Below are 22,157 nucleotides of genomic sequence, written 5' to 3' on the forward strand. Positions count from 1 at the left end.
GTACTTAAGTACAATTTTCGTGTATCTGTACTTTATTTAAGTAGATTTAAAAATGGGGACTTTCTACTTTTACTCCACTACATTTTACAGTAAGTATCTGTACTTTCTACTTCACTACATTTCTACAAAAGTGTCGCGTTACTCGTTACATCCAAGTCGCGTTGCTCTTTTTGTTAAAATATGAAGTTCAGGGACTTAAGGTGGCGCCGTAAAATCCAAGCAATAACGTGACTTAGTGTCTGTTGTCACCCATCGGCTCCACCTTTACTCGCACGCGGAGCTCCAAGACATGCGCAGTGGTTTCCTCTGAGCGTCAGTAATATAATAGCACTGCATAAATGATACAATAAAATCAGCAGCGTTTCGCTTTCACAGACGGTGGGGACTTCGTCCAATTTTTAACGTCACTTGGAAGGAAAGCTTAAAGAAAGGTAAGCTCCGTGGACGTGATGCTAGCAAAGCTAGCTGTATTGACTGAAACACATGTTACATCTGCGATGAAAAAAAGTTGTCACTCATGCGCTGAATTACTGTGTGGAGGTGTTGACTGAGGTGTTGCATATATGGGACAACGCTGTGACCAAAGTGCTATGACATTCATGGACGATACGATTCTTCTGGATAGATCTTGACTAAAGTCCTATAGTGCTGAAGCCTCACTGAGAGCCGTTCTTTGTTCTTGTAATGCACTGCGTACACTGCAGTAGCTATTTTATTTCATTAAAATATCTTTATATTTAATTGGTGATTAAATAAAACAAGAACGTAGGAACACAGAGCATGCTCATTGCTCTTTGTTTTCATCACCTGTCATGGTGGCAGACGTTGCAGCAGGAGGGAGGATGAGAACAGTCACAATGCTCCTCCTGCTTGGTTACTTCTTGCTTATTGGGCCTTGGACAGTATTCATAGTTGAGCATTGTTAATTGCTATGTTTAATGGTGCAGACAATTATTATTTCTGACATTGGCAATATGGGCAACCGCCCAGGGTGTTATTTTTTTAGGGATGGCAGGAGACCTCTGTGTATTGTGGCACAGAGATGAAAGCCAAACACAATGAAGAAGAGTTTGAATTGTCACTGGTTAAATTTATCTCAGCTCTAAGTATTTAATATTGTTGAGAAAAATTATTATTTTGAGTGTTTAACACAGTTTAAACCTTTTTAGAACGAATTTCTTAAGTTTGAACAGGTTTGTGTTAGTGATTTAAAACCCGAAGAACTATAGGATCTGCAGGAGAGCTTCAGCTCAGACCCCTGGGGTCTTATCATTAAAGACAGGAGGTCATAAATTAACATATGCAGGAAGGTGGAGGACAGTATCACTTGAATTACTCTGAGAAGGGGAACTTTGGTTGGTTCACGTAACCAGGATGAGAAATCTTCCAGAACTAACATCTGACATGGTGCAAAAAAACTGAATATAACAGAAAATGTTTTAAATCACTAACATTTAATTTGTAAGACATTTTTCTTAGTTATTAATAACATGTTTTGACTGAAAATTCTATTATCTTGTTTTAGAATTAATTTAGTTAATGATGAATGTATTTGAAATTGTATTATTTCTGACTATATTAGAATCACATGAAAATGTTTTGTTTAGTATTAGAAAATACTTAGGTTTATGGTGAATGAATGTCTTAATTCTTATTTGTTTCTAATTCCTAATTAGAAACAGGAATTGTACTTCATTATTTTCTGTTTATTATCTATTGCTTTTGGTTTGATATCAGGACTAAACTTTGGAGATGCTAAGTGCAGAAAAACAAATTGGGTTTTTGGAGAACTTTTCATTGAATTAAAATACAGTATTAAAGGTTTGTTCCTGGCAGAGCAGAAGAGAAACCAGATTTTCACAGCTACCTGTGAGGTTCCTGCATCTGTTTCTCTTGGCCCAGATGGCTGTAGAGCCACAGGAGGCCAGATACTGTTAAGAAAATAAATTTAAAATAAGTTAGTTTTAGAATTTATCATGACTTGATTGAAATACCATAATTATAGTTTTAAAATTTATAACATATTCTGACCTATTGATATAGTTTACTGTAGTTAAAGCAGATTGTTTGCCAAGATCTTCTGATCTGCTCTTTGTCTGTTGGGAAACAATCAGTAGGAAGTTCTAGCTTTTCACACTGATCTGTGAAAGCCATAAACCACCATGAATTCGGAGAGTCTGTTTACACCTTATTTAACAAAAGGTGTTTGATCTTGCGACCAAACTGCGGGACTTTTTCTAAAATTTAAAAGGGTCAGAGATGTCTTCCAATTGGTCAAGTAGAGATACGCCTTATTTGAATACATTAAAGAGGTAAACACACCTACAGGTATAAAAGTTTGTGCACAAGGGAAACAATTCAGAAAAAAGCTGATTTATTTTACTTCTGCACCAGCTCTTTCTCCAAGGACGTCCTTGATATTTCTTTGTCTTCTTGTCTCAGGTAACAATGTTTGTATCTGTCTTTCTTTAGTTTCCTGTACTATCTTATATTTTCTTCTGATTGGATTAAATCCTGTAATTCTGTGACGTCAACACGCATTGTTGTGTTTTTGTTCCCGCACGTGGCCACGCGAGAAAACCCGGGATCAAAAGGAAGTATCAGAGCCAGAGTTTTGCTAAATTTACCAGTAATATAAAAATTCTTCCTTAACAATATCTAGGTGTTTTTATGGGAAAGTGAATCTTTCAGATCAATTTGAGAAGCAATTTTGATAGGTGCACTTAATTTTATTGTTATGTAGCGCGGGGTGCTGGTTTTGATTTGGTCTTGGGTTCGGTGGTCTAGACTACAACTCTGCTACGAGGCTCCTTGGTTCCATGTCCTCCTCTGCCAGTTGGATTTCTTTATAAATAAATGTGTGGCAAAAAAAGTGAAGTTCATGTTATGTTAGGACAGGAGACGAGATGTTTCCATCCCTGAAATTATGATGCATAGAATCACATATCTAAGTCTAAACTATGTTACAGAGTAAACTCAATAAAAACATGCTATATCTGTGGCTTTGTTAATTAAAATGACACATTACTGATGTATTAAAATTAAATACGATTGGTACACTTAATGATATTAGTGATTAGGCAATGCATTCAGCAAGTACTTTTACTTTTAATACTTAAGTATTTTTAAAAGCCAGTACTTTTTTACTTTTACTTAAGTAAAATGTTAATGTGGTACTTTGACTTTTACTTAAGTACATTTTTTGAGTACTTTCTCCACCACTGTGTAGCAAAAGGTTTTTACTTCAGGCTACATAGCTGCTGTATCGATGAGCTGCTCTATGTTGTATATGTTATTTACTGCTGAGCATAATAATTTTGTGACTAAAACAAACATTATTGTTAATTCAACTTCCACGTTATGTGAAACTTCTGTTAAAATCAATTGAAGGCTCAGAATCAGTCCAGTACCGGTACCAGTCCACATTCTCAGGGGAGAAAGACTCACCTGGTATAAATAACATTTTTAGCTATTGGAGTAACGCTTAAGAGAAATGTATTTCTTTTTTCCGGCTTCACAGCGCGGCTGTAAAGTTTTGCTTCCTGCTCCGGAAAAAAAGCGGTTGATCATCAATTGACATTTCACCATTTTTAAAGCGGGTGAACCACGAGTAAACTTGAGCTTGATACATAGCGTCATCCTTGTAAACGGTCTTCAACATTTGAATGGTTTCCGATGCTTTTTTCCCAAGCAGGAAGCAAAACTTCAGCCGCGCGCTGCTCAAAGAACTTATCCATGAAGAAAAACGACAGCAGGACAAAACAGCTCTTCCAAGAAAATTCACTGCAGGTAGACGAAACCTTCCACATCAACGCCGCTTGGCACACTGATTGAGAAGGCGTGGTTGAACAAATACCTAGCGGCAGAATCGTGTACTACGAAAACTGCGCGTGCAGCAGCGTCATTCTGAAAACCTTTGGGTACCCCCGTATGTGTGTAGGGCTGCATCGATTGCAGTTTTCTGGCCGATCCCTGGTTACCAATCTTTAAAAAGCCTGACCAGCTGATTTTGATTTTAGCTGATATAATTTTTTGGTCTGAAATGTCGCTGAATATTGCAAGAAAGTCTGAGTTGCAACAGTGGGGTGAATATTGTTAACTGTAAATGTGGAGACCTGACCTGTTGGGTCGGTCTGTCAGTCAAACCTCTCACTGTAGAGCAGAAGTGGACAGAGGCTGATTTTTAAACCTTTGCTGATGAATATAAGATTAATATAAGATGGGCTTTGTAGTGATTTGGGTTTTTTGTGTGTTTATTTAGGATTCTGTGTTCTGTTGAGTCTCCTTGTTGTCCCGTCTACCCTTTGATTGTCCCCAGCTGTCCCTTGTTTCTCCTGATTCTCCTGTGTATTGAAACCTACCTGTGTTCCTTGTTGGGTTCTTGTCTTGTTTCATCTAGTCTGTTGTCAAGTCTGTCATTAGTTTTGTTTTACCACTTCCTACCAGTTTTGAGCCTTAGCTTTCTGCTCTTTCTGTGCTGCCTGGATTATTGTTTGTTTTCATCATTAAATTCATCATTTCATTCCCTAAAACCTGGGTCCGCTGCATCTGGCTCGCCACCTTCACTGAATATAATGACAGAAGAACCCAACCAAAAGTAACTACGGTGAGGAATGCACAATAGGACAAAAATATTATAATCTACAACATGGACCTTGCACATTGGAATGAGTTAATATCTACAATTGAGGACTATGTGGAGATTGTGGCAGAACCATACTTGGCCTTCAGAAGCCTTGGGGTCACCATCAGACTCCAGTTGGTGCTGGAGGACTGGTTCGACCATCTCCCGTCTGTGGGCTTAGTGGAGCTTGTAGTGGGAAAATTTAAGGTTACTATGATTAGCTGAATCATTATTAAGATCCTTCTGAAGCAGGTTTTCTGAGCTTAACATTACAATGGAGTCATTGTCCTTAGCAATACAATGAAGTCATTGAATTGTTCCTTTATCTCTCCTGGCTTCTAGTGAAGAAGACACATGTGCCTGTTGTCCAGTCTGCTGTCTGTCCTGTAACCAAGTAGATACCAAACTATGCGATCGGAATGGACCTGTACCTATAACACTGTAAGCTGTGTTCTGCTCGGGCCTCTTTCTCCTGACTGCGTTCAGTGAACGTTTGAACAATGTTGAGCCTTTGAATAAATACCGATTAAGAATATATTCTTAGTGTGGTTCTTGAAACAGTTTTGCCTCAGTCTTTGTTAAAGGAAAATTTCCACAACAGTTTGTCATCATGATCAGGATCCGGCAAGGTGGAGAGGTCAAGGGCGACAAGAGATCGGATGCATTTGTCAATCTGAGGAGTTTGTCTTCAGTTCACCTCCAAATTGAAAGAGTTGAGCTGGAGGTCTCGTCCCTGCGACTGCCGACCGACCGGATCCATAAGAACCTCAATAAATTTATTGGGTGAGGACTGTTTCAATTGGGTTGTTTTTTTTTTTGGGTTTTTTTTGTTTTTTTCATATCTGCTGGGACAGGCTCCGACTGCTGGTGAACTAAATGTAACTATCTAAGGAGTAAATGGTGGGTGTTTTTTTAATCTTTTTCCATCTTTAATGAAAGAAAGTAACTATCTGAAAGGCAGCTGTTGGGTATTTTTAATCTTTTTCCACCTTTAACAAAAAAAAGTAACTAAAAGACTTATAGCGGGTATTTTAAAAATTTTTTCCAACTTTAACGAAAGAAAGTATCTAAAAGGCAGATAGTGGGTATTTTTAACCTTTTTCAACCTTTAACAAAAGAAAGTATCTAAAATGCAGATGTTGGATATTTTTAATCTTTTTCCATCTTTAACAAGAATAAGTAAAGAAAGTAACTATCAGAAGAAAGTGGTGGTTTTGTTTTTTTCTCGCCTAAAGAAACAAAGTCTCTATCCAAGGGAAGATAGTTAGGTTTTCAGCATTTCTACACCTTGAAGTAAAGAAACCCAGTGGAGAGACGTCTTACTGAAAATATTGGTTCTGGCACCTTAAAGAAAAGTTCGGAGGGGTCTGATCTCGGGCCTAGCATATATATTTCTAACCTAAAGCCAAAAAACAAATTGGGAACGACTGTTTTGCATGTTGAAAATAGAATTATGACTTTATTAAAGTGGGAAACTTGAGTGTTCATCAATTGATACTGGTACAAACACAACCTGATGAAAAATGGATGTAAAAAAAAAGGGGGGGGCCACACTGACAATGCAGCTGCCCTTAACCCTTTAAACACACTCAGCTTGGTGACTCGTCGTCAGTTTTATTTTGCCATGAGATATTTGACCAAAAGGAAACGGTGAATTCAGTCGCGAACGAGTCAAAGCTACATCCATGATGCTGAGCACCTAAAACTTTAATAGGTAGAGTCCAACTTCCTTTCAAAATGTGGCCTCTGAGGCGGACATCAAAAGAAAATAAGATATTGATCAAACGGTTCCATGAGCCCCGACTTTTCTTGGCTGTGTTGACCCTGAGGTCTTTCATCTATTGAGGCAAAATTGTCCTATCCAAAGTGTCTCATTTGACCAAACCCTTTCATTTGAGTCCTTTTTTATGCTTTATTTTTCTGAATGGAATGATATGAGCAGAATCTTTTATTTCAGTTGCTGAACCTAAACGACTTGAGATGCTATTGGAATAAAAGAAAAGTTATTTCAAATATTCTATCTTAGATTTCTGTATATATATTTATGACTCTACAAACAATGCTTGCTTCAGTGGCTGGCAAAACAATGGGAATTAATTTGCAGTTCACAAGTTAAACAAACAAAAGCAGAGGACAATTTCTTATAACAGGAAAGAAAATCTTTATCCCCTTAAATACAATAAACAATTATTTAAAGTGCTAGTTGGTGTTGACATATACAGCTCTAAAAAAAAAATAAGGGACCACTTAAAAATGATCAGTTTCTCTCATTTTACTTTTATATTTGAGTAAAATCAACTTTGTTTTTTGATTCTATGAAGTACTGACACCATGTCTCAGAAATTTCAAGCAACAATTATTTGCAGAAAACATAGTTGGGACCACATGCAGTGCATACACATGATTATTTCATTGTTTCTACATTTATCAGTACTAGACGACCACAATGCACATATACTGAAGTTATGAAAAATTGTCCCTTTCTGAGTCCCTCAATCCTGAAAATACAAAGTATGATGATTTTTGACTGTACGAAACACTAGAATGTTAGAACGTTTGGAAAATAAACCACTTCTGAAACAGAGACAACTTCAGAAAAATAGTACCTGAGCTAAAAAGAGGGCTGGTGTATGGAACCGACTAGTTTATTATTGTCTTAAAAATGTTCAGTTTTTAACCTGAAAATAAAGATTGCATTGCTTTACATGCTTTAAATGCAGAAGGATCTTCAAGCAAGAACAGAGTAAATACATTGTGCAGCATATAGAAATATTTTTCACCAAGTCAAAATATATGTAATAAAAATAAAAGGTGAATGGACTTATGCAATATTTGGATTTTCTTAAACTTTCTTACTTTTTCATGTTTTCTTTTCATGTTTTCTTTTGTATCAAAATCCAAGCTTAGTGTTTATTACCAAGTGCTCATGAAGCCACTTTGGTTTTCTGCAATATTAACATTCCATCTTTGCCTTTGAGGGGCATTTATAATCTGAAGTGAAACTCTCTCATGGTTTAAATGTAAAAAATAAACATTCATTAACATTGCGACACGGATTTCTGTAACAGGTAATTAGTTTCCTATGCAGCTTGACTGAATGTGGTTTTGGGAGTTTGTGTCTATGAAGACAAAATGAGCCGTATATGATTGATACTGCCAGCTCAGTATCAATCAAAGTTTTGATGTCGCCACAAAGAGGGAAAAGCTTGAGATGCCGAACAAACATTCACCCAAATGAAATCTGAAGGACAGAATCTTATAAACAGGCACAGAAAAGTGTAATATTTTAACCAGTAAGGGTCAGACAAAATTTATGTTTGTGTGTGGAAGATTTAGCTTTTCCCTTCCACACTATCCACACAAGGCAGTATGGATTCATGCTATTTATTCTGAGTCTATTGTCTGAGAGTTGCAGCTGAAATTCAGTCTCATTTGACAAGGGAACATATTTCCAATTTGTCGCTGTCCAATTTTGGTGAGTCTGTGAATTGTTGCCTCACTTTCCTGTTCCTACTTGACTCTTTTGCTTGGTGTGACAGTTTTCTGTAGCCAATCTACTTTAAGATTCAGTGCGTTTATGAATGTAATTCTAAATTGCTTGTCTAATTATTTATCTTTCTGTCATTCTGACTAGTCTGCCATTCTCCTCTAACATCACCAATGTATATTCATATACCCTCATCTGCTTCTCACTGAATATCTTCATTTTGTATCACTTCTGTCTAAGTTTTTCTAAATAATGTCTTGCTTCATTTTTCCATAGAATGTCCTTATTTTATGAACTCCACCAAATTCCACAACATGATGCTCCCAGCACCATACTTAAAGTATTTGCAAATGATAAAGACGCTGACAAAGGAAGAAAGTTCTCACAGAAATTTTACTGCATTGAAAGCTGGAATATTTGTACAAAATTATTAGTTTTATAAATACTTTTAATTAAGGAGACACAGAATGTCTTCCAGTGCAGTTTATGGCTTTGAAACCATTTTCAGAAAATCTCATAAAACCACACAGAACAAATAGGCTCATGACATAAAATAATATTAGATGTTGCTATAAATACCAAAAAAAAATATTTGAATACTGACAAGGGTCTGAACCAGTCAGACATAAAATTTCATCTGGAAATCTAGTTTTATCCAGAAAGCATGTGTTGAATTTACTTGTATGGGTCTCAAATTATAGGCCACTATGGTCATCAGTTCACAGCATGTCAAACTGAGTGCAAACAATGGTTTCTTGCCTTCTGGGCCTGTGACTTGCATTCAGTCCAATGCTGTATGAGTAATAATCAGCCAAATTCAATAGAAACCAGTCGTTCACATTGCATAAAGCACATGCATCATACAAAAGGCATGATGCACAAACAATGCATCACATTCTTTCAGACACCTGCACAAAGAAACATTTGGTTGCTACAGCCTCACAGCCCATCTGTGCATGTATCTCAGTTATTATTTCTTGATTATTTTGGGCAATTCAGAAGATCGTACTTCACATTGCCGGTGTGGTCCACCTCCCTGCGAGAATTCAGGCGCCAGTAGAAAAGATCTCTGCAGAAATAAATGTTGCCTGAAAGAGAAACATTGATGTTACAACACCCACAATGTATGCTATGTTTTGTTGACGTCTGTGGATTTGGGTTCCTGAGCTTAGTAGTAGAAGGTGTTTACCTTTGTGCTGGAACACATCATGAGCATCATTAGGGACACCACCAAAGTTGGTGTCGGTATATTTGGGGTATCCTTTGTCAATCATTTGGGTCTTGAGATCAAACCTGTAGGGATCAGAGATAGAATGAGATCTACTGTTTGTCCTTTAACACATTTTGTGTTAAAGGATGGGTTAAATTACACATTTTGTCTAAAAAAAGTGGTCAATTTCTACTCACCTCCAGAAGTTTTCTCCATTGAAGAGAAGCACTTTGCTCTTCCCTCTATACAGCGCTCCCTCCACCTTCTGCACACTTGGGGGCAAACCAAACTTCTCAATATTTTGGGGACCTAGCACACTGCTTCCTGTGTACACCCAGAACCTGGTTCCTAATGTAACAATAAAATATGATTCAAACTCTTTGTATAACATTTCAGTGCTCTGATAAGCTCTTATAAGAACCCTCCTTACCTGAAAAGAAGTATATTGTTGTGGTCTGAACATCCTCAAAGGCAGAGTCAATGACAGCAGGTAGAGCTGGCCAACTCTGAGAAATGGAAAATGGTCCCTTTCGATCTCCGTTGCTTGATACCTTCCAGAAATGCCTGTCAACCAGAAATGCAAGATTAGAACCTCATCAGGTTTTGTTTCTAGAACATAAGTAGAACTAGCTATTTGCTTACCCATCTTTGAAGAAATGCAGATGTCTCTGAATCAGAGTGATGGTGTCAAACTTGAGCATCTTGCAGGGGTCTTTGGTTGGATCTACAATGGGTGACGCTGTCACGACAGATGGGGTGTTGAGAGTAGGATGAGGGCCTGATGTATTAACTGCAGAATATGGGAATGTTCTTGGTTAAGGCAAAGTTTTCATGTGTTTGACGAGATTCATCATGAAAGAGTACTGAGTTGTCAGCTCACTGTAGAGGTACTGAATGCCATCAATGTCGTCCTGATCCAGGGAGAAATTCTCCACATAGCTTATCAGGGGGAACATGATAGCTTGTCTAACGGTGGAGTGAAACAAACCCAGGGAGTGTCCGAACTCGTGGGCAGCCGCCAGGAACAGGCTATAACCTGGAAGATAGCCGGTTAGAAATTTTACCATCTCATAAAATGATAAACGCAGAACAAATTCTTGTATTCATGTTGCTCACCCAGGTCAGTACAGAAACCCCATCTCTGGTCTCTATCATAGTTCAAAGTGGTCGCACACCAATATCTGCCGTCTGTCCTCCCGTCAGTCGTACATTTGTCGTAAGCCATGCCCCGAAATACAAAAGGAAAGTGGCAGGGATCTCCATCTGGACTTGTCATAGTTACAGCAGTGTCTGGACAAACAGAGACAAAATAACTGTGGTTAAACAAAGCAACAAGCCACTGTGGCAGGACTTTCACACCTTGTGTTTCCTGTTACCCACCACGTGTGGGACAGAAACCCCATCTCTGGTCTCTATCATAGTTGTCAGTGGTGGCACACCACAATTTGACGTCTCCCCTCCCCTGACTAGTACATGAGTTGTATACCGTGCCCTGGTACACAAAAGGAAAGTGGCAGGCATCTCCCTCTGCGTTTCCTCCAATTACAGCAGAGTCTGGACAAACAGAGCCAAAATAACTGTGGTTAAACAAAGCAACAAGCCACTGTGGCAGGTTTTTCACGCATTGTTTCCTGTTACCCACCACGTTTGGGACAGAAGCCAAATCTCCTGTGTATGTCAAAGTTACTAGTGGTGGCACACCAGCGTTTTCCGTCGGTGCGGCCGTCGGTGGTGCAGCTCTTATACACCCTACCCAGGAAGATGAAGGGGTAGACACAGGGGGCTCCACCAGCGTTTCCACCAACCGTGAACGAGACTGTGAGGATTACAGTTGAAAGCGCAGTTTTCCTTCACAAGCTCATAAACATAAGTTTGTCATTTTTTTCATGCTTACGTTCACTTGGGCAGTGGCCGAATCTCCTGTCTCTGGTGAAGTTGGCTGTGGTTGCACACCAGGGCACGCCGTTGATTACGGCTTCAGTCATGCAGGTGGTGTACGATTTCCTTTCGTAAATGAAAGGGAAGTGACATACGGCACCTCCCGAATTGCCACCGTAAGTCTTCACCACTGAGAAGACAGATTGGATTGTGTGTTAAAGGAAATCTGTGCAAAGAACACCAGAGGAAGGAGGAAGGTAGAACCATGTGATTTCTGAGGTGTAGTTACCTGGTCCTTTTCCTAGAGTCCAGTGTTCATCATCGTCAAAGTGGGCGTCCCCAGCAAGGCCCACACCAGGAGCAAAGGCGTGAGCTAGAACGCCATACTTGCCATCAAAGGGGTATGGATCCCCGTGGTCTAAATAAAACATGAATCAATGTTTGATTTTCAGTACTTAGGGTGTGAAGGTTTGACTTAGAAATGTAAAAAAGAGCACATACCAGCTGTTGCAAAGGAGATCATGATGTCTGCAGTGCCTTGAAAAAGGCGGGTAAACGTCAGAGGAGTGACATCACTCCACACCTTGAAGGCTCTTGCAAAGGCATCATCAATCACAGTGCTGTCCATGTCAGGAGTATAGTTCAGGATACTGAGGACACAGTGAACTCAAAATTACTAGCTGATCCAGTCGGATGGAAACTTATCAATACTTTTAGTTAGGGCTGTGTAATAATATTGATTTTGCAATATATCGATATTTTCTTTCCTAAAAAAAATTCAATATTCATCTGCAAGTATCCTAACATCCAACTGTTACCTTGCTCACTAACTGCTTGCTTCGCCGGGAGAGTGATTAGGTCATCAGGCTTAGAGTGATTCCTTCAGATGTTAAGTGTCAAGGTTAAAAAGGTATCAATCTATTCAGAGAACTTGGTGCACTTTATTTACTTTACAAATGCATGTAAGCTACAGTTTGTACTGTTTCAATTAAAAGAAACATGTTTTCTCCCCACTCCTTTGATTCATTTTGTCCAGCTGTTGACTTTAAGTCTGTGTCCATGTCTAACCAGAGCCAGGTATTGTGTAGTTGGTGCTTTTTTTTTTTTTTTAAGGTTTTGTTGGCTCTAGTGGCCTTTATTTGAGGGTAGTTTGACAGGAAGAAGGGTTATGAGGGAGGGGGAGGACATGTGGCAAATGTCGCCAGGCCGGAAATCGAACCAGTGATCACCGGCATGAGGACTAAAGCCTCAATACATGGGTTGTGCTTTGCCCCTGCGCCACAACAGCACCCCGTGTAGTTGGTGCTTTTAATCAGTTTTCAGTTAAATTAATTCAATTCAACTATAACTGTCACAAAATGTCACCAAAATCACTCTGTCCCTCTAAAATCTTTCAGAAAATCGCAAAAGTGTATTGAATTGTATCGTTTGCTGAACATCACAATATATATCGTATTGTGAGCAGAATATCATGTATAGTATTATACTGTGAGATTATTGTATCACTGCAGCCCTACTTTTAGTCCAGGTTGGTACCAAAACGCTGTTCGTCAACATCCTCGGATGTCCAGTTGACGGATCCGGGTCATGGCACCAAATTGTTGTGGAAAAAATTATTACTTAGCACTGTTCAGGTGAAATCACTCAATCAGGTTTATTCATATATTGTGCACAATACAGAGAGTTTGTGGAACAATCAATAATGAAGCAGTTCTGGATGGAAAGCTCTAACAGGCAGTCAACACATGAGTTTTATATCAAGGATAAGGAATTCAAAACGAATGGGTGAGACAGTCTGGTTCTCATGCAGCTGTGGGAAACAACTCCCAACCTTGTACATGTAACCCAAATACAGTGATCCCTTGCTATAAAGCGATTCACCTTTCTCTGTCTCGCTGCTTCACGGATTTTTTTGTGCTGTTTTTTTCACAGTGCATTGTGTTCTGCGTCCTGATTTGCTAAACAGTCTCCGAGCTCCTACTCTACCTGTGTGCCAATAACATTACAAACAATTAAATTGGGCCCCCCTGACTCAGCTGCTGACTATCTGACCCATCAAAAGCATCACAATTTCCAAGGCTTGCAACTGCCTTGCTTTCTTTGGTCCAATATGGAGAACTAGTACAATATTTACTGCTCATGAATTTTACATGCAGGAGTAAAATTCAGTATGCATACAGTCTGCATGCAGTATGCAAGTAAGTTGCTTAATTTTTTCTATTAGTTTTAGATGACTAAAACTAGTAATATTATTACTAGTAATATTATAATAGTAATATTATTCTATTAATTTTAGATTACCGAAATGTCTCTCCCCATGAGCAACAGTGAAAATATACATGAAGCAATCCAGACTTCTCAAAAATGCTGTATAGTTGCATTTTATTAAAGCTGCAATATATAACTTTAAATAAATAAAAAATTCTCCATATTTGTTAAAGCTGTCACGATGTCGTAGCAGTTTGTTATGAGAATGATAATCTGTGAAAACAATCAATATCCTCCACCTCCTTCCTGAATTACTATTACTGGTTAAAGTAATGCACCGTTCTGACTAAAACAACCAATCAGAACCAGTAGGAGGGTCTTAGCGCTGTCAATCAACTTCATTCACTCACTGCTAAATGTGCTAATGGTGGAGAAACAACTTATTGTTACAGGAAAATCGTTTATCTGCTATCACTGGTAACCAGGGGTGAAAGTAGTTTTCACCCCTGGTGGAACTTTAATGTAAGTTCCATGTTAAGACCATCATGTTTTTGATTTGATTATTTTTTTATAAATGCATTAACTTTTTGAATGTGCAAGAGTATCAACTTATGCTTAACGTATATTTATTTGTTTGAATATCGCAATACGACTGTTCAGTACAGAGGTGCTCAAGTCCAGTCCTTGAGAGCTGCTATCCTGCAACTTTCAGATGCTTCCCTGCTCCAATTAACACACCTGAATCAAATGAAAGGCAGGTTAGGGAGCGACGTGGAAAAAAGAGGACGTCGATAGGCGGCAGGTGTGCGAGATTGGAGAACGCGGATTTTCTGAGTGGAAGAGTATAAGCGATTTCTGGCGAGTAATAAGTTGATTTCTAAGGCGGTTTTGGCATAATCTGGACTGTGAGTAGATTAAGATGGCTAGTTGTAGTGGGGGATGTTCAGAAGATGAAAATATGGACACAGGTTGGGCTTTAGTAGAAAATAGAAAAGGGGGAGGAGGGAAAGACAAGACTAAAGATCTTTGGAAGATGAGGAAGAAAGTGTTGAGGTAAGGAAGAAAAAAATGATGGAAGAATTTAAAGTTATATTAAAATTTAGAACTGGACAAGATATAATTGGGGTGAGTCTGATCACTTTATCAAATGGAGATGTGGAACTGGCTAAAGTTTTAAGGGATGGGAGCCTTCTTATTATCTGTAAGAATGTTGAACAAAAGAATAAGGCATTAAAACTCCAAATGGTATGTAAAAAAGAAGTGGTGGAAAGAAAGGTAGTGGGGGAAGAAAGAGGAACAAAAGGAGTAATATCAGGGATCTTGATTGGAGAAAACTTTGAAGAACTAAAGAAAACAATAAAAGGAGGAGAGATTTCAGGCATAAAACAATTGCAGGCTTTTAGAAATGGGGAAAGATTGGACAGCACATCTGTGTTACTGGAATTCAAAGATAAAGTTAAACCTGATAAAGTAATGATTGGATACATGAGTTTCAGTGTAAGAACTTATATTCCACCACCTCTCAGATTCTATAAGTGCCAAAGATATGGTCATATTGCAAATGTGTGTAGAGGAAAACAAAGATGTGGTAGATGTGGAGGTGAACACCCTTATGGAGAATGTGGAGAGAATCCAGTTAAATGTTGTAATTGTGGAGGTAATCATACTGCAGCTTATGTAGGATGTGTGGTAAGGAAAGAAGCAACTGAAGTTCAGAAAATTAAAACTGATTAAAGAAAATTACTTATGCTGAGGCAGTGAAAGAGTTGAAAAGTACGTAAAATGCTACCAAAACGCAGTTAGAAAGGAAAAAGGAGATAATACTCAAAGTAATGTCACGTTAGAAAAACTTATTCCTTTTCTGGCATTTATTATTAACTGTTCAGAGCAAGCAAGAACTAAAACTGAAAAAATAAAAATTATAGTAAAGGCAGCAGCAAAATTCTTTATTGTCAAAGATCTGTCATGGGAAAGAATTCAGGATATTGAGAAGGATCATCTGAAAATGAAGCTTCGCAAATCAATACAGAATTCTAATACTACAATGGAACGCTCGAAGTTTAATAGCTAATGGACAGGAATTTAAAGGGTTCATTAACAAATGCAAAACCAGACATAAAATGTATTCAAGAAACATGGCTTAAATCATCATTGCAATTTAGTTTTCATGGTTTTGCAGTCTTACGTAAAGATAGAATAAATGGAAGTGGAGGAGGATGCGCTATATTTATAAAGGAAAACATAAAATTTATTCAAATGCAAATAAATACGGATCTTGAACTTAATGCGGTTAAAGTTTGGACAAATAATGGTATTATTAAAATAATAAATTATTATAATCCTTGTAAGAAAATAGAGAAAGCAAAACTTGAAACAATCCTTAGACACTGGAGAGGGAAAATAATTTGGTGTGGGGATTTTAATCCACATAGTACTTTGTGGGGGGATCAAGATGATTATAATGATGGGGTCTTAGAAGAAGTGATTGAAGAAATAGAAATGGTAGTGTTAAATAATGGTGTAGGCACTAGGGTAGATTTGATAAGAGGTAGAGAATCAGCCATTGATCTGACACTGGTATCACAATCTTTGGCAGACAGTTACAGCTGTAAAGTATATAAAAATAATACTATAGGAAGTGATCATTATCCAATTTTTATTGAAGTAGAAATGGATATAGAAGAAGAACTGGTAGTAAGTCAAGGGAAATTGAGATTTGGGGATAGAAATTGGGAAAACTATAATAAGTGAGGTTAATATGGCAAATATAGATATAAATAAACCAGTAAATGAATTAAATTTAGAAATTAGTAATAGTATTGTTCATGCAGCAAAAACAATCATTCCTAGAAGTAAAGGGGTTAAAAAGAAGATGATTCCTTGGTGGACTCTAGAGTGTTCAATAGCAATTAGAACAAAAAACAAGGCCTATAAAAATCTTAAATATATTTGCTTCGAAAATCTAATAAATTATAAGAGAAAACAAGCAGAAGTCAGGAAGATCATAAGAAATGCTAAGAGGGACTATTGGAGAAAATATTGTGAGTCATTGGGGAAAAATACGGCATTAGGGTTTGGAATACCATTAAGAAAATGTCAGGTTAATCAAAAGAATATTTTTTCCCAGTAATAAAAGATAATGGTAACACTATAATAGATAATAAGAACAAAGCAGAATTATTAACAAGAGCATTTACTAAGATACATAGTATGGAGAATTTTAGTAATACTGGAAAAAAAAAAGGGACGGGAAACGACATTAAAAAATCACAATGAGTTTCTATGTAATGATGAAGATGACGAGAATATTCTGAATATGAAATTTTCTTTAATAGAATTAAAGGGAGCATTAAAAACCTATTAAATCAACGCCTGGGGAAGATCAAGTAAATTATATTAAATAATCTTAGTGAAAAAAGTAAGAAGATATTATTAGAAATGTATAATAAGATATGGGAGGAAGGAATTCTACCAGATAAATGGAAAGAAGCTATCATTATTCCTATTTGTAAACCTGGCAAAGATCCACATTTAGCTGAGAGTTATAGGCCGATAGCATTAACATCGTGTATTGGTAAAGTGATGGAAAAAATGGTGAATAACAGATTAATATATTTTCTGGAATCTAAAGAGAAGATTAAACCACATCAGTTTGGGTTTAGAAAAGGAAGAAGTATAATAAATCCTATACTATGTTTGGAACATGAAATTAGGAGGGCACAGGTGAATAAATAAGTCTTGATAGCAATCTTTTTGGATATAGAAAAAGCATATGGTATGTTGTGGAAATAAGGATTATTGATAAAAAATAAAACAAATAGGTTTAAGGGGTAAAATATATAGATGGATTAAAAAAATTTTTAACTGGAAGAAATATAAAAGTTAAAATAGGAAGTGAAGTAAGTTCAAAACATCAAATTGAAAACGGTACTCCTCACGAAACTATAATAAGTTCTATGTTATTTGTTATAATGATTGATGATATTTTTAGTAAAATAAATATTTTGGAGTGTTATTTGCAGATGACAGCCTTATTTGGAAAAGGGCGAAAATCTAAAATTTAGAAATAACAAAATGCAAGAGGCAATACATAATATAGAAGATTGGGCTTTAGAATGGGGTTTTAGAATTTCAATATCTAAATCTAAGTTCATTATTTTTACTAATAGGATAATAAATACTAATGTAAATCTTAAATTGTATGAGAATGATGTAGAAAGGATAGATCCGATTAAATATTTAGGAATTTGGTTTGACAAAAAACTTACATGGAAAATATATAAGAAAAACAATTGAGAAAAAAAATATCCTAAATATAATTAGCTGTTTAAGAGGTAAAGATTGGGGAGCTGATAGGAAGGTATTAAAAAATATATAATTGATTATGGATGTATTGTATATATTTCAGCTTCTAATGGTTTACTAAAAGAAATGGAATACAATATCAGGCTTTAAGAATTTGTTGCGGAGCAATGAAAACAACCCCAGTATCAGCTTTACAAGTTGAAATGGGTTAGATGCCACTAGAGCTCAGAGGAAAGCAACTAGCCATAAACTATTGGGCAAATGTTAAAGGACATAAAGAAAATTATCCTCCAAATTCTATGCGACAACCTTGTCAAGAAAAAGTAAAAAATAGTTTTGGATGGATTATAAATAATGAGATAAGTAAGATAGGAATAAATCATTATTTAATTAGTCCTGTGGTGAGTATTCCTGATACTCCACCTTGATTAAGTGGAAAACCTGAAGTTGATTTAAGCTTATTGGAAAAAGGCAGACAAATAGAAAAAAAAGAGGTGGAAAGGTATATAAATAAAGAATATGCTGAGTATTTACAAGTACATACAGATGCTTCTAAAATGATAAATGATAAAATTGGAATAGCATTTATAATTCCGGACTTAAATATTATGAAAAATAAAAGAATAATGGATGGACAGTTTATACAGGTGAGCTAATGGCTATATTAATGGCTCTAAAATGGAGTGAGGAAACGAGAAAGAAAGAAATATTGATTTGTTCAGATTCAAGTAGTGCATTAATAAGTATTTTAGAACAGAATTCAGAAACGAGACAAGATTTATTGAATATTAATCAATTTGTAGAATTAAAAAATATGGGTCCAGGGTTAAGTTAATTTGGATTCCTGCTCATATTGGAATAGTAGGAAATGAGTTGGTGGAAAAATTTGCTAAGAGTGCAGCAAAAAGGGATAGTGTTGAGGTAAATATCAAAATAAGCAGAAATGAGGTCAAAAGTATAAGTAAAATATATATTAAAAAGAAATGGCAGGAATTATGGGATAGAGAAGAAAAGGCAAGATTTTATTATAGCATTAAAAAAAGTAGGGGAATGTAGGGAAGGTAATAGGAATAAAAAAGAAGAGGATGTTGTATCCAGATTAAGGTTTGGGCATACGGGGCTAAATAGTACTCTGAAAATAGTTAATAAACATAGTACAGGTTTGTGTAGTTATTGTGGAGAGTCAGAAACAGTGCAGCATATTTTTCTAGAATGTAATAAGTATAGTTGGGAAAGAGAGGTGTTTTTCAGAGAGTTAAATAGAAATAAAAAATGTTTAGATATTAAAAATTTGCTGCAAAGATCATCTGGGGATGTAACATTTGACAGCATTTTTAGTTTTCTTAGGAAGTCGGGTATTATGGGAAGATTATAGTGATAGGACATCTAATCTATACTCCAGTCTGGAAGGTGGCGGTAATGCACCTACAAGTTGTTTGCCAACCGCCATAAAACAAAAAGAAGAAGAAGACGCGGAAAAAACAAAAACGGAAGAATCGCTTTTGGAAAAGGCGGATTTGGCATAAACTGGTATGTGAATGGTTCGGATGGAGATGGGGAAATGAGAAAGACGGAGATTTTGAAGGGAGGACGCCAGTGGGAAGTGGGAGGGAGAGAGGTCATGGAAGAAATAAAATGGATGAAGGAAAGGGATTTGGTGATGACCAAAGCAGTAATCGGGAACTGGAAGGAAGTAGCTCAGAAGAAGAAAGGATAGTTAGGAGGAAAGTTGTGAGGGAGGAATTTAAAGTAATATTAAAACTTAAAAACGACGAAGAACAGGATAAAATCAGCCCCATTGTGGCATCAAGAGAAATTAAAAAGAAAATTGGAGATTTTGAAATGGTAAAGATTTTGAGAGACGGAAACCTAATGGTAGTATGTAAAGATATAGAACAAAAGAATAAGACTTTAAATGTGGATGATATTTGCAAAAGATCTGTGCTGGAGAAAAAAATCATGGGAGAAAAAAAAATAGAGGAGTGATTTATGGGATCCCTCTAGATCTTGATAAAATTAAGAGAAGTGGTGTAGGTGCAAAATTGAATAACTTGAAAAGATTGTCAAAAACAGTGGATGGAGAAAGAGTAGGAAGTTTGTCAATCCTTATTGAGTTTGAAGGAAAAGAGTTGCCAAAAAATATAAAATTAGGGTACCTCAATTTTCAAGTCAAACCTTATGTACCTCCACTACTTCGGTGTTTCAAATGCCAAAGGTATGGACACATAGCAGCAGTTTGTAAAGGGAAGCAGAGATGTCCAAAATTTAAATAAAAGTGACATACTGCAGCTTTAATTTCACCCAGGAGAGGGCAGGTCAGCCCTATATTGTGCCCCTGAATATGTATTACAGATTGGCCATTCAGGAGATAAAAGCTGAAAACTTTGAATTATGCTGAATAATAACTGTAAAACCTAAAGGCAACTACTTTGCGGATTTCACTTATCGCGGGTTATTTTCAGAAAGCAAACCCCGCGAACAACGAGGGATCACTGTCGTTCTTTTGGTGAGACTTCACAAGAATTTCATATAACATGATCAGCAGATTTTAACTTGTAGTAATTTTCCACCACAAGGTACAAGAGAGTTTTCTGAAACTATAGTTGTGTGTGTGTGTGTGTGTGTGTGTGTGTGTGTGTGTGTGTGTGTAGCACAACATGTCATGATATAAGGCTGAAAAATGTTTTTTATTAAAGATATAATCTACCATAGTAAAAACATATATGGTGAAATCACACAAGGTAGTGTGTCAGTTTTTACTGTTCTCTTTATTTGAAAGTTTTCAGGCATTTTAAGTTAACATTACTTAAACTTCCCCTTGTATGCCACAGCATATATAAATAGCAAAGTTTTTTTATATAACCAGAGCATATTTGGTAGAATTAAAACTATCTCACTCTGTAATCATTAATGTAATGACACAGATTATTTCTTCCTTCCACTCACCTGTATGTAATATTTGTATGGTCCCATTTGGGTTGCCCGCCAAAAAAGTTGTAATTGGCCACATCAGGAACACCACAGCGAGGTTTGTTCATGATCTTCAGTGTCGGCCAGTCCAGTTCTCCAGTCTCCTTCAGACCCATCTGTCTCTGCATCCTCTTCAGAGCCTTTGCTGTGGACACCTTGGACTTGAAGCCACTGCGCTGCGCCGCCTCCATGTAACCAAACCTTTTCAAATAACTCTGTCAAACAAGACAAAGCACATCAGAGCTCAGCCAAACACTCCCATTTTCAGTTTGTGCTTTGTGACATTTCTAAATTGCTTTCATAAAAGACATCTGTAGCTTTAATTTAGAGAGTAAAAATTTCCATTAACATTGTGATATCAGTCTCCGTTCAGGTAATTTGTTTCCCCCCGAACAGCTTTATTAAAACATTCTGGGAGTCTCAGACTATCTGTGAAGAGTAAACCATCAGCTACTCACTTCTGCCAGCTCCACATCTGCCACATTTTTGATGACGTCCCCTGGGAAGGTGACAACGACCGACTTGACAGGACGGCTCCATCCGTTCTGCACGCCTATTCCCAAAAGTAAACACACCACTAACACACAGCACCTCATGGCGAGCTCTGCTGGGGCACAAAATGCAACAAAAATGCTAAAACTAATTTCAAAGACAGATAATCAAGTGTGAACCAAAGTCAAAAGAAGAAAAAAATCTCAGAAGATCGGCAAAGTTTCCACTTCGGTGATGTCTTCTGTGTTTTGGAAGTTGGTCCCTGTTGCTGTCTGTCTGAACTGTGCTGCTGGTTGGGGTTGTAGATGTTGTATTTATACAGAGTAGAGTCTTAGTCATCAAATCCTCGCTCCCGCCTACTGTAACATCAGTTCTGTGCAGAAATTTACAGGCTGGGGGAATTTCCAAAGCCTCCACAGGTAACAATGTATTTGACGGGGTGTGAATAAGACTGACATGACACTGTCATAAACACCTGTCGTAAACATGAATAAGTCTTCATGAATATTTATGACTATTGTCATAAAGTGTAATTCGGTAAATTTACATTTTTAATACAAAGTTGACATTATTCAAAATGTCTAAGTTAAGACTACTTGACATTAACCTAGTCAAAAATATTTTCATTATGAGAACTTGACCTTAACCAAGAGATCATGATCTGACATAAATTTGTTATAAAATTATTACCTATTAAACTTTAAAAATGAGTTTACCTGGTGATGTTATATTGCTCTGACACTTTGTTTAGTCTTAAATTAATTGATCCTAAAGTAGTGCAATACACCATCTCCACCAGTGAGAGGCAGCAGTGTATGAACAGGCGCACGGTGCCTTGGTCTTCTTGGTGAAGAAGAAATCTACCATCTTGTGGGCCCATACATGAATTACTCATGTTCATGACAGATGTTTATGACAGTGTCATGTCAGTCTTATTCACAGCCCGTCAAACAAAGTGTTACTCATCCACATTTATTTCATAC

General features: G+C 37.0%; 1 protein-coding gene across 1 annotated transcript; it reads right to left on the reverse strand.

Annotated features, from left to right (window-relative positions):
* Positions 1–8,485: 8,485 nt before the first annotated feature.
* On the reverse strand, positions 8,486–21,473 carry LOC103467157 (matrix metalloproteinase-9-like). Its single transcript, XM_008413264.3, has 14 exons — positions 21,141–21,473; positions 20,659–20,897; positions 11,701–11,849; positions 11,489–11,617; positions 11,216–11,389; positions 10,964–11,137; positions 10,702–10,875; positions 10,438–10,611; positions 10,202–10,357; positions 9,964–10,111; positions 9,752–9,885; positions 9,519–9,669; positions 9,301–9,404; positions 8,486–9,199 (listed from the first exon to the last, which is right to left on the reverse strand). Exons 1-14 carry the CDS (start codon positions 21,276–21,278, stop codon positions 9,093–9,095), a joined length of 2,151 nt encoding a protein of 716 aa, XP_008411486.1. The 5' UTR covers positions 21,279–21,473; the 3' UTR covers positions 8,486–9,092.
* Between the last annotated feature and the right edge of the window lie 684 nt (positions 21,474–22,157).

Source organism: Poecilia reticulata, chromosome 7, assembly GCF_904066995.2.
Source record: "Poecilia reticulata chromosome 7, P_reticulata-male-v2, whole genome shotgun sequence".
NCBI classification, from domain to species: Eukaryota; Metazoa; Chordata; class Actinopteri; order Cyprinodontiformes; family Poeciliidae; genus Poecilia; species Poecilia reticulata.

What these genes read in the sequence shown, in the direction of transcription:
- LOC103467157 (XM_008413264.3), bottom strand. Translation starts at nt 21,278, where the DNA reads ATGAGGTGCTGTGTGTTAGTGGTGTGTTTACTTTTGGGAATAGGCGTG. An exon ending in CAGATGTGGAGCTGGCAGAA is followed by an intron (nt 20,898 to 21,140) that starts GTGAGTAGCTGA and finishes CTTGTTTGACAG; the next exon opens with AGTTATTTGAAAAGGTTTGG. An exon ending in TGGCTTCTGTCCCAAACGTG is followed by an intron (nt 10,876 to 10,963) that starts GTGGGTAACAGG and finishes CTGTTTGTCCAG; the next exon opens with ACTCTGCTGTAATTGGAGGA.